General features: G+C 34.8%; 1 protein-coding gene across 4 annotated transcripts in view; it reads left to right on the top strand.

Moving 5' to 3' along the window:
* The window catches only part of pum (pumilio), a 177278-nt gene that overhangs the window by 14156 nt on the left and 145904 nt on the right, over window positions 1-17218 (top strand). For all 4 annotated transcript variants that reach the window (XM_068297221.1, XM_068297222.1, XM_068297223.1 and 1 more), the window contains 5 exons: window positions 4768-5015; window positions 5087-5213; window positions 5282-5403; window positions 9160-9445; window positions 9527-9622. In XM_068297221.1, coding sequence (XP_068153322.1) covers window positions 4768-5015; window positions 5087-5213; window positions 5282-5403; window positions 9160-9445; window positions 9527-9622 — 879 coding nt within the window. The remainder of the gene's footprint in view (window positions 1-4767; window positions 5016-5086; window positions 5214-5281; window positions 5404-9159; window positions 9446-9526; window positions 9623-17218) is intronic.

The following is a 17218-nucleotide window of genomic DNA, read 5'->3' on the forward strand; positions in this document are numbered from 1 at the left end:
ACATTTTGATTGCATAAAATATGGATTAAGTAAAAATGTTAAACATCCGTACTACCTTGTCAGTATGTGTTTTAAACCTTCTTTTATATAGAAAAATTCTTAGTTGAATTCTCCTCTTCACATTTTTTCCATTCTTTTGTATGTCTTCCTCTCATTCGTTTGGTATAGTTTATGTTCTAGCTTTTACCTCTTCTACTTTGTTTTATATTGTGTAATAATATTTGATTTCGGTTGCTTGACACGCGAAAGGTCTTTGCACTTGACGACGAATGAAGAAAGGAGAATTGGGCCCACAGCAACAGGGCCAGAACTCGAATCGAATAAAACCTTTCCCCTTTGATTTCGTTTCCAAGGCCCATGAATTCACATCAACTTGATTCTCTTTTAAAATATATATTTAACCAATTTTAATGCATGTTTTGTTTGTTGCCATGAAACTGAGTGTCTGTCTGTGTGTTTATTTGGTTTGTAATTTTCAAAGTCATCAAACATTTTTCTTGGTCATTTTATATAACAATTTATATCATTATTTTTATTTTTTTGTGGTGGCTCAAAGTCAACAACTTTGTATGCTCAAAATTAAATGTTGTTAAACGATTGTTGTTGTTGCTTTTGTTGTTATTTTGTTTTCGGCCATTTGCTTGTCTTGTGTTGTCTATTTGATTTATAAATATGTCAAGTGCAGTTAGATTTGGTGTTATGATTTTCACATTTATTTAGATAAGATTTAACACGAAAGATTGCCGAGTCGATCAAACTGAAAAAATAAAAGCATAAACATATTGTTTAAATGGTATTCTCGAGGCTTTCCTTGTCTTAATTTAAAATGAATTATAATAATTCCTTTTTTTTTCTTGATTGAAACGCCACAATGCTTTTGAAGTAAGGTCGTTCAATTATGAGACGTAAAAATACAGAATTATATCAAAATATGATATGATAAATTGTACCAAAAATTTAACACAGCAGTAAAACGAGTTTATTAATTTTGCTTTAATTTGTTAGTTCCGTTTTGTTAATGAAATCATTTTTTTTTTTTCTTCTCTTTTCTAAAAATTTGTGTCTAGTCTTATTCACGCACAACATAATTTGATTACGCATTGTAATTTGCTTATTAAAAAACTAGAAATTAATTAAAAGTTAACTTGTTGATGAAGAATTGTCACATGACTTATTTGAAGTTTTTTATAAACTTTTCAAGCTAAAAAAAAGAAGATATTCTTCAAATATTTAGCTCCTTGAAGCACGATTAATTGAAAGTAGGGCTTTAAGTTTAAAACTTATGTTTAAAATTAAAAGTTTTACGAGTCTCTAGGTTAAATATTTTCCAAAGCTTTTAATTAGCCGTATATTTTTTTAACTGGTAATTGTTATTATTGCTACTTAGGGCTACAAACGCTAAAATTTACTGATTTATTAAACTAAACGAAGTTAAATCTTGTAAAAGCAGTGCTGTACACGTCTATTCTGGTATTCAAAAGGTCCGTTTAGTATTCAAATCGTATAGAATATCTTGAAGGGTTTAATATCGAATTAAGTATAACAAATTTATGAAATCAAAAACCAGATAAGTGCTAATAAAATATTGTTTCCAAACGTTTTCAAGCATTAAGATATACAAATTTTGTTCCAATGTTTTGAAATCGGCTAAAAAACGGCAAGTTCGTGTCCTAGAAAGTTGACTTTAATGAAGAATTATCCAATTACTATTTAGATAACGAAGACAAAATAGAAAAAAATAATATATAGTTGAATACTTTTTGCTGAATCTTTTACTATCAAATGTAGATAATAGTAATAAATTGTATTCTATGCTTGAAATTGAAGTTTTAATTATCCGGAATTCCTCTTACTTATAAGAGCTTGTCAATCCACTTTCAAAATATCATTTACATATCAGAGTAAATATATTGTTTTTTGGGTTTTTTTTTTATTCCTAAACTTTGAACCATTTTAAAATGTACTAAACAAAAGAATGAAAAGCATAAACAAATAATAGCTGCTTTTTTTTTTTTTTTTGTGAATTCTTGACTGGTTTTTTGTTGTTGCTTTCTGAGCCTACAGTGAGCTAGAGCTAGCTACATTAGGCCGACTCCCACCTCCCACCTGTCCCCTTTTATTCTTGATTGAGTTCTCTTTATCTTTGTTTCTTTTTATTCTTATTCTTCATCAGTTTCTGTGCGTTCTGCTTTGTGAATATTTTCGATTTGTTGTCTCTCACGCATGTTTTAGAGGCCGGTTTTATTTCTTCTTGTGCGATTTTCCTCTCTTTCTTTTTGTCTCTCTCTCGCTCGCAGTTTCTCTTTCTGCGTAATGTGTCTCTTCACAGTCAAGGACAAGTAAACGAACGATTTACTTTTGTTGTTTTAGACTTTTCCTCAGCTGTGTGATATTTGTGGTAGGATGGGGGTAGGAGGGAGTTAAAGGGTTTTTTCTTGTTCGTTGTTCGTTATTGTATCCTTCATTCCTTCATTCCAATAATAATTACAATACATTTAAGTAAATACGAAGATAAGAACAAAATCGATTAAGGCTTGAAATATAATTTTATCAATAGTTAATCTACTAAAATGTATCTAAATGAAGTCGATGACTTTTCCCATAGCAATTTTCTTTTTGAATGGAGCATCTAAAAATGCAAAGATGGCGAAAATATTTTTGCTTGGCGCCGCAAAAACAAAACAAAAACAAAAAACTATAATCACTGAAAGACTTTAAGACTTTTTTGAGTTGTACCTATTTGTATATATGTATTTATTAATTGCAATTTAATTTAATTACTGAATTTTTATGTGACCCACATTAAGTATACGCCCAGTAAACAATTTTTTGTTTGTTTAACCATAAATGAAAACCGAAAAAAGAAACTGAAAAAATGTTGCATCAGGTATATTATAAGTGTTGTTGTTTTTGTCAGTCATTGCTAAATTTTTATCACTGTATTTGTTTTGCCTGGAGGTAATTGTCACTCCCCTTTTTCACACTTTTCTGTAAATTTTCCGCACATTTGTTTTGTGTTTTTATTTTCTTATTGCGAATGGTAGTTAGCCTAGTTTAAAGCGTTGCTGTACCATATTTTATTCACAGAAATTTAGTAGCTCAATACGACTTTGATAGATATCCTTTTTCATGTTTCGTCCCTAACATTTGAAATGGAGTTGCCATGAAATATTTTTACTGTATTTCATAACTTTAACGTTTCATGAATCTTGCGACCCACGAATACTTCACTTTGACGTAATAACATTGATTCGAAATTAAGTTAACCACCTTAAGGCAAAACACATGAAAATACAATTTGTCGCCATCGACTGAGATCCAGAACCAAAAGTCACTTCATCCAACTACCTACCTACCCACCAATCTTACCGGTGACTGAGTTATATATGCACTTGTTTGAGTATGTGAGTGTACTATATATGTAAATGTTAATGCTTCAGTTCTTGGCTTTTTTTTTTATGTCAAGTCAGAAGTTGGTCGGTTGTTGGCATTGGTGTTGGGGCTGGAAGAGAACTGAACCGGCTTACACACGTTTTTATTAATGCAAAAAGGCTGCGAAAATTGCCATGGGCTGTTGGCATTCCCACTGATAAGTATTTAAATATTTAACATGTTGGGCCATGCCTCCCCCCAACTCACTCCCCCCTTGGCCCACTACTCAGCGGAGAAGAGTCAAGTATGCGGTTGGTTGACGCATTATGACAAGAGAGAAAATAACAGAATTGTCATGGGAAAAAAAGTACAGAAAGAGATGGGAGAACGAAGTAAAATAAAGTTAATTAAACATATTTTTACAACGTTTGGATTGACATTTTTTTCATTACACGATTTTGGGTTATTTGGCCATTTGGGAGTACATCCTTCAAATGATGTTGCTGCAACGTTTACCTACTTGTCAGCCAGTCAGTCGCTTCACATTCACGCACATTCACAATTTGTGTGCAGTTTGTCAACTGAATGGCTTATACGTTAGCACATATTTCACTTGTTGTTGGCTCAGGTTGGCTATGATGACGACGACGACACATTAACTTTGACGTTGATGGTTGATGGCCAACACACGGAATTATTAGCTTGGGAATGTTGGCTGCTTTGTTTTCAAATGTGTGCTTAAACTTGTCTAATGGTTAATTTTTTTTGTTAAATCGCTGAGAACTTTTCCCATGGAATCCTCTAAATAGAGTAATGTAAAAATAAAGCCACGATAATTTGCATTAGTTATATGAGAAAAGTTTTGCAGGGCATTAAAAGGACGTTTTGGCTTAAAATTTATGTTGAACTATGCAATTCAGTTGAGTTACAGGGCTTATGAGTCCGGATATTAGTTTTTGAAAACTATGAATACAGTAAAGGAGAAGATCGAGCTAAAATATATTACCTTTGTTAAATTTTTGTGGAATTAAAGACTGTTAGTTAATAGTTGATAGTTGACTTTAATACGCATTAACTTTATAATAATATAGTTTATATAAAGATATAGGCTATCTAGCCAAGTATATATATATGTACGTATATAATGATTTTAATGGACTCCTTAAAAGATTTTCCTTTTTAGTAAATACTTCAATTCCTATAACTAGCATAACAAAACCATTGCTATCAATAAAACATTTAAGATATTTCTGTTCTTAACTAAACAGATACCAGAAACTGGCTTATAATCAAAGTTTTCAAAACCAAACCCGTTAAGATATAAATATGTACACCTACTTTTAATTGAAATGATCTTGTACTCATTTGTCTATTTCTTTTCTTGGTACTTTTTAGATTACCACATCCACTGCCAAAAAATTGTGGGAAAAGTCAGATGGTAAAGGCGGAACATCTAGCGCATCGGGTGGCGGCCCATTGAATCCATTGCAAATACCTGGAGTTGGTGATCATTCATCGGTATGGAAAGATCATACATGGTCCACACAGGGTGAAAATATATTGGCACCGCCAAGATCCCGAGGTTATCCACATGGCGGTGGTGCCTCGGATACATCTAATAGCGGCAATGCTGGCATATTGAGGTAAGTTTTCTGATAATACAATAATACAATAATCAAATGATGTCTTATAATGTCTATTGTATCTATTGTAGTCCCCGCGATTCAACATGTGTCAAAATGGTTGAATATGTTCTGGCCGGTTCACCCACCAACAAGGAGAGTCCTCTATCGGGTCTAGAGCCGCGTATGCGTAATTTAAAGTTTGATGATAACGATAAGGTAAGTTGAATTATATTTTCTTTTTTAAGGATATATTCTAATGTCTAATCTATGGTTACTTTTTGCAGTCACACGATGATAAAGAAAAGGGAAATTCACCATTTGATACGAATGGCTTAAAGAAAGATGATCAGGTCACAAACACCAATGGCGTTGTTGTTAACGGCATTGACGATGACAAAGGATTCAAGTGAGTGAACTAAATAAAATAGGGACATAAGAGCTTAGAGTATTGTAATTGGATTTTCGAAAGGGTTCTCGTCAATTTTCAAATGAAATGTCTTAGAAGAAGGTTTTAAGTGCAATGGCATTGACATTAGAGTGGTTCATCAGAAGGAAAACTGGTTTTTCTTTAAGACGTGGCTCTCTTTCTTTTCTATTTTCTTCAATCTCCAGCCTCTCTCTTTCTCACATTTGCACGTTATCAACTGATAGTTATTGAGAGGGGGGAGTGATTTGAGGGGGTGATCGTTTGAAGTGTGACCATTTGCTAGAAATTCGTCTAAACTGACACGTTTGAATGTGGCTGTGGATGGCTTTTCCTTTGCTGTTTCTCTTCTTTAACCAGTAGTTCAAGGTTAAAACAACTTTCTTCTTCTGTTATCTCAGCGGGAAGTGCCGCAATAGTTCCAGTTGTTGTGACTTTCATGTAATTTCACTTTTCATGAAAAGCATGACTAGGCTTTATTTATTTTCTAGCTTTCGTTGAAGATTTTGTTGTTTTTTTTATTTTGTGGCTGTCATCAGAAAGTAATATGAGAAATATGTCTACATTTATTGACTGCCTAAACAGTTGGTTAATAGAGATTTATAGAGAGAGGGGAAAGTATTTTGTTGTTGTATTTATTGAATTGAAATTATGATTGTGGGACGTGAGTTGTAATAAACAAAAAAGAAATACAAATACAAGTAGCCAGTCACTCACTCACTCATTTATGGAGTGCTTTTGTACGAAGAAGGCCATCTGGCCATTGTACTTATTATTCGTTAATGTCTGAGGGCGAAAATGTCTACTCCCCCCACCATTGTCAGCCATTATATCAAACCATTCAATCAATAAACGTTAGTTTTTCTTTATAAATACTATATATTTGATATAGTATTGGCTTTAAAATTGAAATTCCCAATTCATCGGTTAGTTCACGTAACATAAATTGTTAGTTACCTTATGTAATATTCAAAGCGAGGATGTAAAGGATACAAAAACTAGTTCGAGTGAAGACTCGAACAAGAATACGCCAATAATTTTAATAGAGACTTTTATTAGTAATGTTTTAGTTTGAATTGTTACAACAACTTTAAAAGGGTATCAAGAATGTGGCTAAATGAAACTACTCGATCAACTTCCTCTTACAAAACGATGAGCAAAGCAATCTGTAGGCAGAGAGTTTTGTACCTGCTACTGCAACAACAAAAAACCAGTTGCCATTTTTCTCTGTAGGCCTCTGGGGGTTTCTCTCTTTCTCTCATTGTTTTGTCTCTGCTGCTTGTCTCTCCCTCTCTCTACCGGTTTACTTTTGTTGTTGTTGCAATTTCATTGCCGGTCGGCCCAAACATGTTTCAATGCCAAACGTAATAACTGTTATGATGTAAGTAAGAGCAACAACAGTGAGAAGTGAGATAGCAATAGTAGCAACAACACCAACTACAACAACATGTTTCCTATACAATCTTCGATTAGTTTCGTTTATGTTGCGTTGCACACACACAGCTTGGAGGTTTCTTTTTGTTTTTTGTTTCTCTTCATGTCATACTCTTATGCGACAAGGGGCATACTAGTTTATTCGATCGGTTTGCTAATGGCGCGATCATCTGTCTAGGTTGATTGAATGGCAAAATTTAACATGATTAGAGAGAGGATGTCCAGTGAAACTCATTAATTAACACAAATAAAGAATTGTTAATATTCCAATATTGCTCAATCAAATATGTCTTACTTTGTTATAGAAAAGAGCATACACTTTCAGTGTCTAGCCCCAAATCAAGTGAGAATAGGGTATTTAAATGTCGATCACTTTTAAAAGTAACTCTGCACATTGTATTTTTTTGTGTAATAAAATTTAGTTGCGAAAATTTTAAAAGCTGCTAAAATAATTGGTGGCAAAAAAAAAAAAAAGAAACCAAAAACTTAACACAGACAACTGCTGACTTTTCCGTCTCTTTTCCACCTGCTTGACGACGCCATAGTGACCCAGACTATTCACTGCCGTTTACCTCAACTTACCTCACCTCGATTTCGTGAGTCCATCCCCAGCACTTTTGTCTGACCTTTTTGGCTGCGTTTTTTTTTTTTTTTGTGGTTACTTTCTTTAGTCTTTCATTTTTTTATGGTTAGCTGCTTTGAAAGTGAAATTTGGGTTAGGTCTTACGGGGCGAGACCCCAAAAAAGTACAAATTATATAATAGATGAATCTTGTATTTCTTTATTCTCGTACTAATGGAAGATTGCCAATGCCAAAAAAACCCAAAAAAGGTGGTCAACTTCATTGTTCACAATTTATAGTGAGTCAAAAATATGGAATGAATGAATAGAATAATGAATTGAGATGGTTTTCAAAAAAAGGAGAATTAGATGTTTTTTTGCTTTGATTATAAATATATTGAATATGGTTTGATCACTTATTGGTTCTGTTGTCTTGTCTTTCTATAAGGTTTTGCCATACTAACAAATCGAGATTTCGAGACAAAGATATATTCACCAGTCATTCAAAAGAAATATTATATTTTTTAACATAACCAAACTGTTTGTCAGTGTTTTCTCCGAGTGTATTTTTCAAGTTGACCTCTGACCGAGTTGTAAATGTAAAGAAAACTGAAGAAGTGAGTGTTAAGGGGGAGACGACGTGGTGTATTGGTTGTTTTGGCATAATATTAAGTCATTAAATATAAATGTGAATGACCTCTAACAACAGCAAGAGACCCCCTTTACCCTTTCTGCACCCACAATTATAACAGTTAAACAATAATTACACATGCAATTTATAGAAAGAGATAGGTAGAGAGTGAATGGCGCGAATAACAGTTGTCAAGTCATTGACACCAAGTGCAGTGGGTTAAAAAACCACTAGGCAAATGACAGAAAGAGAAGGAGAGATAGAGTGAGAGAGCGCACTAGTGAGGGAGTGATTTTAGAAATAGAGACGAGGGTTAAGCGAATTGAATGAATGGAAATGATTAACAAAACAGTTTAGATATTTGTTTGTGTGTGTCTGTGTTTGATTTAATGCATTAATTTAAACAAAAATAAAACAGCTGCTGGATTTATTGAAATATTTTATTCAAATTTACATTTTGTCGTAGCGCCGCTCGTTAAAATTTGTTGTTTTATTTTGTATAGCTTTGTCATAGTTATTTATGGCCGTTTGTGGCTGACTGACGTCATAAGTCCAGCTAATCAAGTTTGCTGCCAAAGTCTTTTGTCACTATTGTTGTTGGTGTTGTTGTTCTTTGATTGACAGTGGCTGACAAACTGTTCAGCAGCTGCAAACTCGGTTCAGTCTGCTGTGCTAGATGGTGTTGCAGATATTGCTTTACATTTGATAAATGACTGTTGAAATAAATTTAGTTTTAATTTTGATTAATTAGCTTGTCTTTTTTTCTGTATTGCCTTATGTCTAAAAACAAAGATTGCCTACATTTTGAAAGCCACTGTGCTAAATTACATGGTAAATTTTCAGATCTTAGTGGTTTGAAACCAAGCTAAGCAAGTGTCACGGCCACTGTTAGTGTGATGCTTGCTAAACTGTAAATCCAAAATGTTAAATATTCAGGACATGATGCTCTAAAACTTTAACAGTATTTTGTGCAATTAGCCCAGGAACTAAGTTAGTGCATCGCTAACTGTAGACTTTGAATCCAATGGCTCTAAAACTCGAACATTTTAACTCAATTGAAAAACTGTCAAACTGGATTATAATTAAAATGAATATCCTTTTTCATGTTGCAGTCGTACTCCAGGTTCACGTCAACCCTCGCCGGCTGAAGAGACTTTGCCACGCCCACCAAACCTGTTGGATCCCAATCAGCATGGCGGCGGTTTTCCACCCATGCCTCACTTCAATCACATGCTCATGGATCATGGCCAAGGCATGGGTCTCGGTGGTGGCGGTGTCAATTCTGGCAATGGGTATGCAGCAGTCGCGGCAGCTCATCAACAGATGGCGGCCCAAATGAGCCAATTGCAGCCGCCAATGATGAATGGCGTTGGTGGTGGTATGCCAATGGCAGCTCAGGTAATTAGGAGAACTAAATCCTAAATGTCATAAGGAATCAAATATATAATTATTTCTCTCTCTATCTCTCTCTTTTCTTAGTCTCCGATGTTGAATCATCAAGCAGCTGGACCCAATCATATGGAATCTCCTGGCAATCTGTTGCAGCAGCAGCAGCAACAAAATTTTGATGTACAGGTAAGAAAGATTGTAGAAGCATCTTTCTCTTTATCCATCCTCTTTTGGTTTCCTGTTGCTGTCGATTACCCAAGGGTCGCATTGTCATTGTGAATGCATTTTAAAGTAGTTGCCCCAAAAATTGAGGTCATGTGTGTGTTGTGTGTGGGTGGGTGAGGCAGAGAGAGCACAGCAAGAGGAACAAGCAACACAGAAGGATGAAGCTTTAGGATGAGAAGGAGTTAAGCTAATTTTGCCCACATCCTGCCGGATGCTGCTGCGCTTTTGCTACTATTGCTCTTGCTGCTGCTGTTGTCCCTTTGGCACAAGCCATTTCCGCCGACCACGCCAAAAAGTTCGCTTTGCCCAATAGTTTGGTGTCCTTGTTGCTCCCGTTAGTGTTGTTGCTGTAGCTGTGTACAGTTTACGCTTTTTCGCAATTTATTTCGAAACAAAACGGAAATCGGATTTATTAGCCGCAAAATTGCTTTTAAGCCTTTTCAAAACGAGACAGAACCACAGATACATATAAAAAGACATCGAGAGCAAGCGAGAGACGGAGTGAAAGGGGACATGAATGTAAATGCAATGGCTTTCAAACTATCAGAAAATGTAAAAACTTTATACAGTGGTCATTCATTAAATAAAACTCAAAAGTGCGTTTGATTTTCCTCAATTCAAAAGGATTATTTTTGACTTCTGCACTAAGTTTTTTTTTTTAAATTTGTGAACTTTTTGTTTGGTTAAAACGTTTTTTTTGTTTGTAGCTATTGATTTTCACTGTACTTTGAAAAGGCCATTTGGCGAGTTGAGTTGGCTTTTTATCTTCGAAGCAAGAAAAGCAACAACAACAACAACTGCATAAAGGGCAGAAAATTGTTACTTACTCTACGCCAAATTGAAAATCAATATGCGTTGTTGCAGTGACTGGTTGTTACCCCCCTTCCAGGCCAGTTGTTTTTGCTGACTATCTTTTTGGTTTTTTTTGTCGCCAAAGCAACAAATTGACATTTTCACACTTTAGCCGAAACGTCCTTGTTGCTTCGAGGAAGGCTGGTGGTGGAGCCAATCTGCACTTCAACTTTTATCGCAGCAACACAACATACACATGCTGCAGGCATTTTGGTTCTTTTTTTTTGTTTTGTTTATCCTGGTGCTATTGTCTTTTCATCTCCTTACTCTCCGGTTCACAGCAACTGTGGTCTAAATAGTCTATTTTTTGTTTCGATTAAATTCAAAATTCTAAGATTTTATAGTTCTTATTAGAAAAGAAAAAAGAATACATTGTTGCACTATAAAAAAGTACTATTATAAAATATTTGCTACAAATTAAATATTACTTTTACTAACAATGGCATTTTTTGAGTTAATAACGTTGGTTTTTAGCCCATAGTACAGGCAGAAACAACTTTATCGTTGTACTCTTGTCTTTGCCTAAAAGTATGCTACACATACACACACAATATTGCTGCATCAAACAGCAACAAGGATAACAGAAGACCAGAGAGCCAGGCAAAGAGGAGGCAGGACGGCGGAGCTTGACTGCCAGGATCAGCAGCAGCTGAGATGTCATTAAGCTTAAACTTTTGCCATAGATAAAAACAAAAGGAAAATTGTTATGAAAAAAGTGTGAAAAAACCGGGTCAATTTTCATGATTCTGGCCATTAGAGAGAAAGAGATTGCCGTGTATATACATACTTTGCTTCTCCATTTTCTATTAGGATGATCATTTTCCTTTGATTAGCTTTAAATGCTTTTCCATTTTTCCCATTTGGTATAGAAGTATTTTATGAGTCTGGCTAGCATTTTTCTTCATTTAAAAGTCATATATTATTGGTTCACACACACTCACACACACAGAGAAAAAGAGAGAAACTTACCCGCACTTGCATTGCAAAAATTTATATTGATAGCTTTTTGGCTGCTTCTTGGCTTGTCTTTGGGGTAACAGTTTGCATTAATTTCAACGATTTGCTGCAGCTGCCTTGCGGTGGCCCACTCCCATTGCATTGCTTCCCAGTCGTAAATAATCATTTTCCTTTTGGCCATTTTGAATGACATTTTCTCTATCTATGCTTTGCATCCACATAAGAGTCCTTAGTCCTTAGTACTTAGTTTACTTTTCTGGTCAAAGTAAGCAATGAATTATTGTTTGCAATTGAAACATATTTTAAAAAGTGGTTGAAATTTCAAAATAAAGAAGCTCTAATCCAAATCACATAAAGATTCTTCGTGATTCGCGTTTGAAACATATTTCCGTTTATAAATGGTTTACATTACGCATTTAACAAATTTTGTTAGCCTAATGTCGTTCCTTAAAAATCTGTTTTTTTTTTTTAAAGCTATCCAACTTTTGTTCATGCCACATTAAAAAAATATTGATTTAAGCTCCATCACATTTTCTGGTAGCTTATATTCTATTTACTCGTATTATAGCGTCTCATAATCATATATGTAAATATAACAAAAGACTTGTCGAATATTCGTCATGATTTTCATCAATTCATGGAAATCGCTTGCATTGTATGGCTGCCACACAATGCTTTTACTTTACACTCCGTTGCCATCGGTTGCTTTACTTGGCTGGCTTTTTGCCTACTTTGCATGCAATTCGTCAACTGCCATTTCATATATACTTATATATATTTGGGGCTTCTTTTTCATCTCGCTTACATATTTTTTTCTTTTGGGTGTTAATATCAACGCCATTTAATAAGAAATATGCACAAAAATGCAAAGCTAAGGAACAACTATTGAGGCATTTTGCCATTGCTTTTGCTGCTGCTGCATTTATCCATTATCGACAACATATTGCCAGACGGCGTTGTCGTCGTCGTGTCGTCGTTATTGTGTCGACATCTTATAACTGCCTTCTTTTCGATCCCCTTTCATTTCCTTTTTATATGTATTATTTATGGCTCAACTGCATTTTATGGGCTTTTGAATAGTGTGTAATAATAATATCATATGTGAGGAAAAAAAACCTCGGGGAGGTAAAATTAATGAGGTTCTTTGAGAAGTGGCAAAAGAAGCGATAACTGAAAGTGATAATCACAACGTGACTTTCCTTTAAGGCGAGTTTTGCATAGATAACCTATCCGACTATACCATCAATTTCTTTATCAATTTCTTTTTCAGATGTCGAAAATCTTACAAAATAACGAAGTGAAAATTGTTTGTTACAGTTTATTGCAAGCACTTAACAAATTCTATTTTATTTTTCTCACTTTGCATAGAAAACTTTGCTGATTTCCCTTGTCGTCAAAGTCTCGCAACCTGTAATGAAAAAGGAGAGAAGAAAAAAAGTGTTGCAACACTTTACTGACAGGCGGTATCGTCTCTTGCTTGGTTAAAGTTGTTAATAAAGTAATTATAAAGGTGTAGACCAAAGAGAGGGGGCGGTGGGATTATAGAGAAAGGTAAAAGCCTTGAGGCATAGTTGGAGATTGTTTATATACTGTTTTTTTTTTCTTTCGCGGTATTTTCGAACTACTTATGGTTAGGATTGTTATTGGAATTTTCTTTTACCTTATTGATGTTGTTGCTGTTGTTTGCTGTTGCTTGACGGCTTAATTTTTTTATTTTTGTGTCTTAATCAGTCAATGGGGATTTTTGCTGCTTATTGTATTTGATTTTGCTTTGATCTGAAAATTGTCTGTGTTAATTGTTTTGCCTTCTGTCTTATTCTGCCTTGTCAGGGATTTTGTGAGTGAGTGTTTGGGATTAGCAGTGAGAGCGAGGGGAAGGAGTTGATCTGTCTTATATTTTACTCTTTAGTTGTTGCTATCGAAAGCAAAGTTTTGTAATCATTTTCAGGCAACAAATTTAATTCAACTTTATAATTTATGCACTTTTTTTTTTGAGTTGTGAATTTTTATTGCTAATGCAAATTTGTTGTTCACATATTTTAGATCCACTTTAATTCTGTTTTTTTTTTTGCATTAAAAATTCGTTGTAATTCAATTGTGACACAGTTTTAATGCCCTATCCTTCTTTGTCAACAAAAAACTTTATGACCCTAATAAAATTGATTGAAATTACAGAGATTTAATTACCAATTACTTTAGTTTTTGGTTTACATTAAACTTATTTGAAATGTACTCCTTAAAGATAGAGTACAGGTATTTGGTCCATTTCTTTTGCCTACTTTAGGGAGCACTCTATAATTTATTTATTTATGCGTGGTGCTGCACACTACAAAAAATTTGCATAAAAATTCATTTAAATCAATGAATGGCAATGCAATGAAACATCTGGTTTTGCTCTTTGTCATATTAATTTTGCAATTAATTAAGCGTTAATTAGCACAAAACGAGCGAAACGCCGAACAAGAAGAGCATGAGGTGTGAGTGTGTGAACGTAATAAATTATGCATAAATATGGGTTTCCATAATGGTACTTAATGATACTGCATTTTTCAATTATCTGTAGAAATATGTTGCAAAAATTCAGTCGTATAAGATTGTCAAGTACTTTATTAACAACATTGTTTTTCCTTTTTTCTTGTTATTTAAACTTTTTAAATTGCTTCACACAAAGAAATACTGAAAAAGTGGAATAACTGCAGGTTAATTCTTTAAGCCTTACAACATTCGACTTGAGTCTCTTCTAATAAATTAAATCGTACCTAAACAGATGGATGATTTAAGTAGTATTTGTTACTATTTAGTTTTAGTTACTGTTCTCGTTACCTTTATAAAATTTCAAAAAAACCTAGATTCTTTTTATTGATAAACTTGCCAACTTGACTTAATGTCTTTTATTACCAACATCAAAAAATCGATTCTAATTTAAGTTCATAGTTCTAAAGAATCATTTGAAATCATTTTCTTAGAAAATGTCAATTTTCTTTGGTACTTTTTAAAACAAATTTGTAAATTAGTAAATGAAAGTAAATGAAATGTGCTGCTAACTACTTGTTGGTGACAAGGCTTACATTTATAATTTTAGTTTCAGTGACAAGGCTTACATTTATAATTTTAGTTTCAGTGACATTCTCTAGAGTTTTCTCTGGAATTTCTTGTCATTGAAGTTGAGCATGCTTCGCTGGCCATGCAAATTTCCCAACGCCTACCACTTCTAATTCCATGGCGAGTGGCAAATTTCGTCTGCTTATTCTCGTTCTTCGTTTTATCAGAATACCATAATCAAGTGGTTGGCGTATATGCGGCGGCAAGCATTTAAACGTATCTTACCGCAGTGTGCGCACCTCTAACTTGACATTTTGCCGCCAATAAAGTCCAATTAGCGGTATGCACGCCCTCTTCTTCGTTCTCGTCTCCATCGTCCTTTTTGGGGGGTATCCTTCAAGTTTGTATAGACACGCAAATGCTAATTAGTAAGTGGTAAATACATAGTTCTCTAAAAGGGAGGAGGATGCGCTGACATTAATTAGTCGACGCCTTGATGCATGGTTAAGTCGAGTTTAAAGCTTTAAAGATATAGCCCGCCAAAGAACGGGTCAGTGTCTTTAGCTAGAGTAGATTATAGTAGTTGTTTGGCCTACTTATGAGCTAATCAAACACAGCAGTACTCTACCAAAATAAATAACATAGTGTGGGCCAGTCCAATACAATCCCAATCCCCGGATTCCGTAGGTCCAGTGGGTGCCAACTTAATTTGATTAATTGCGTCATGCCGAGGCAAACGTCGTCAAATGATTTCACACACCAGGGCGGCATCCATACGCTGTCCTGGTGTGTAATACATAGATGGAATGAGATCCATAGATGAATGTATGTACATATATATGTTTCTGTTCGTCCGTCCCTTCAGAAGAGTGTGATAAGTGTAAGCTTTTCTCTTGGTGGAGGGCGGCCATATTTGGGGGGTGAGTGTTGTATTACACAATGCTGGGGCATTGAATTTACGACGTAGTTTTGTCTAATTTTTTTCTTCTATTTAATTAGCACACTAAGAAGCCAAAAGGTGTGAAGGAACCAAGAGATGTGGGTCTACTGTCTGCCAATATCCAGGGGACTTTATTTTGGAAATAAAATGGTGGGTGGCGTCAAGACAAATGATTCGACCAGCTGACAAACTGTTGCCATTTGTTGTATTTGATGCGTTACGGTTCCTTTACGCTTCCTTTTAATGATGTCAGCATGTTAATTAAAGGCAAATCATTTACTTAAATTCCCCCAAGTATTTCACAAAAACAACAAAACATCAAAAATAAGGGTAGCAACAAACTGAACAAAATGATGTTAGCAAAAGGTGTTAATTTGAGGTTAACTATTAAAGTTGCCCAATTTAGTTCTATGATCCTTGCAACCAGAAACGGTTAAAAGTTAGTTAACCTTTAAATCGTATTTCATAATACATTTTTCCTTTGAGTGTAATTTCATATGCAATAGAAACTTTTCTAGCCCAAAAAAAGTTATCAATGGACTTGCATCACATAAATTTCAGCACTTCTTATCTATTTTATGAAATTTCTCAAACATTTTTTGAAGTATTTTAACAGTTGCTTACTAATACTATATAATCGTGTGACTATCCTTTATCCTAAGCTGGCAGCAATATTCGTTAAAACGGGCTTTTAAAACATTTTTGTTTTGTGGAAGATATTTACTTATTCAATGATTTTCGCATAAGTTATAACTAAATCTTCTTTCTTGTTCCAAGAAAAGTCCATTAAATCAAAAAATCAGATTCAAGATTGTCCAACTTAGAGAAGGCGGGGCGAGTGTCTAGGCTAATTTGCTTTACTAATTTCTAGGAAATTTTCCTCACACTATTCACTCTACTCTTGGTCTGCCCTTTCTGTCTAACCATAATTTGACTTATTAGCTGGACCGACCCTCGTTTGCTTCTTACCGCAATGTGCTACAGTTTTTGTTTGGATCGTGGTTGGTTGTCGTTGCGATAGCGGCGGGAGGTAAGATGTACATACTTTTCTGTTCGTTCTGTAGAGTTCGTAGAGTTTTGTGTCAACTTTTACTCTCCCCTGTGATGACTTTTACTGTTGCTGTTAGTTTTCTTGCTGGCTTTTGGTCGGGTTTTACAACAACTTTTTCATTAATAGTTAACAAGCTTCATAATTAAGCATCAGACGGACGTAGGTATGAAGAAAAAGCGAGAAGAAGGGAGAGTAGCGCATCTTTTTTCCTGTCCACTCTTTCCCCAAGCATATTTTCTTCTTTCCAAGTTTCTGTTGGTGTGGAGTAGTTCTTTTGGTTATTCTTGTTTTGCCTTTTCTGTCAATGACTTTGTTTGTTTGTTCTTCATTTGTTTGTTAGAGGTGGTGGGGGTTGGGTGACGGCGGGAGGTGGTGGAAAATAGCTGTCAGAAGATTTCTTAAGAAGTTGAAAGCATGTCTCCTCTCACCTTTCACTTGCAGACATTGCAAATTCAGTTTTCTTGTACTTGCTGCTGCTCATTTTCCAGGCCACTTGTTTGACATTTTTACTTTGACACACACACCGAAGAAAATGATTTGATAAATAATAAAGAAAGAATTTCATCTGGCGAATCTTTAAGAGAGAGTTGCTTGAAATTAATAGGAGGGAAGGGCGCAAAGCAAGTGAAAAGCCATAAATTTAAATTGGCTCATTAGCAAAAGGTTAACCACGAAACCCCCCCCCCCAAGGCAACAGACCAGACAGGGCAGCAAC

This window comes from Drosophila tropicalis, unplaced genomic scaffold, assembly GCF_018151085.1.
Source record: "Drosophila tropicalis isolate 14030-0801.00 unplaced genomic scaffold, ASM1815108v1 contig_859, whole genome shotgun sequence".
Classification (NCBI taxonomy): Eukaryota; Metazoa; Arthropoda; class Insecta; order Diptera; family Drosophilidae; genus Drosophila; species Drosophila tropicalis.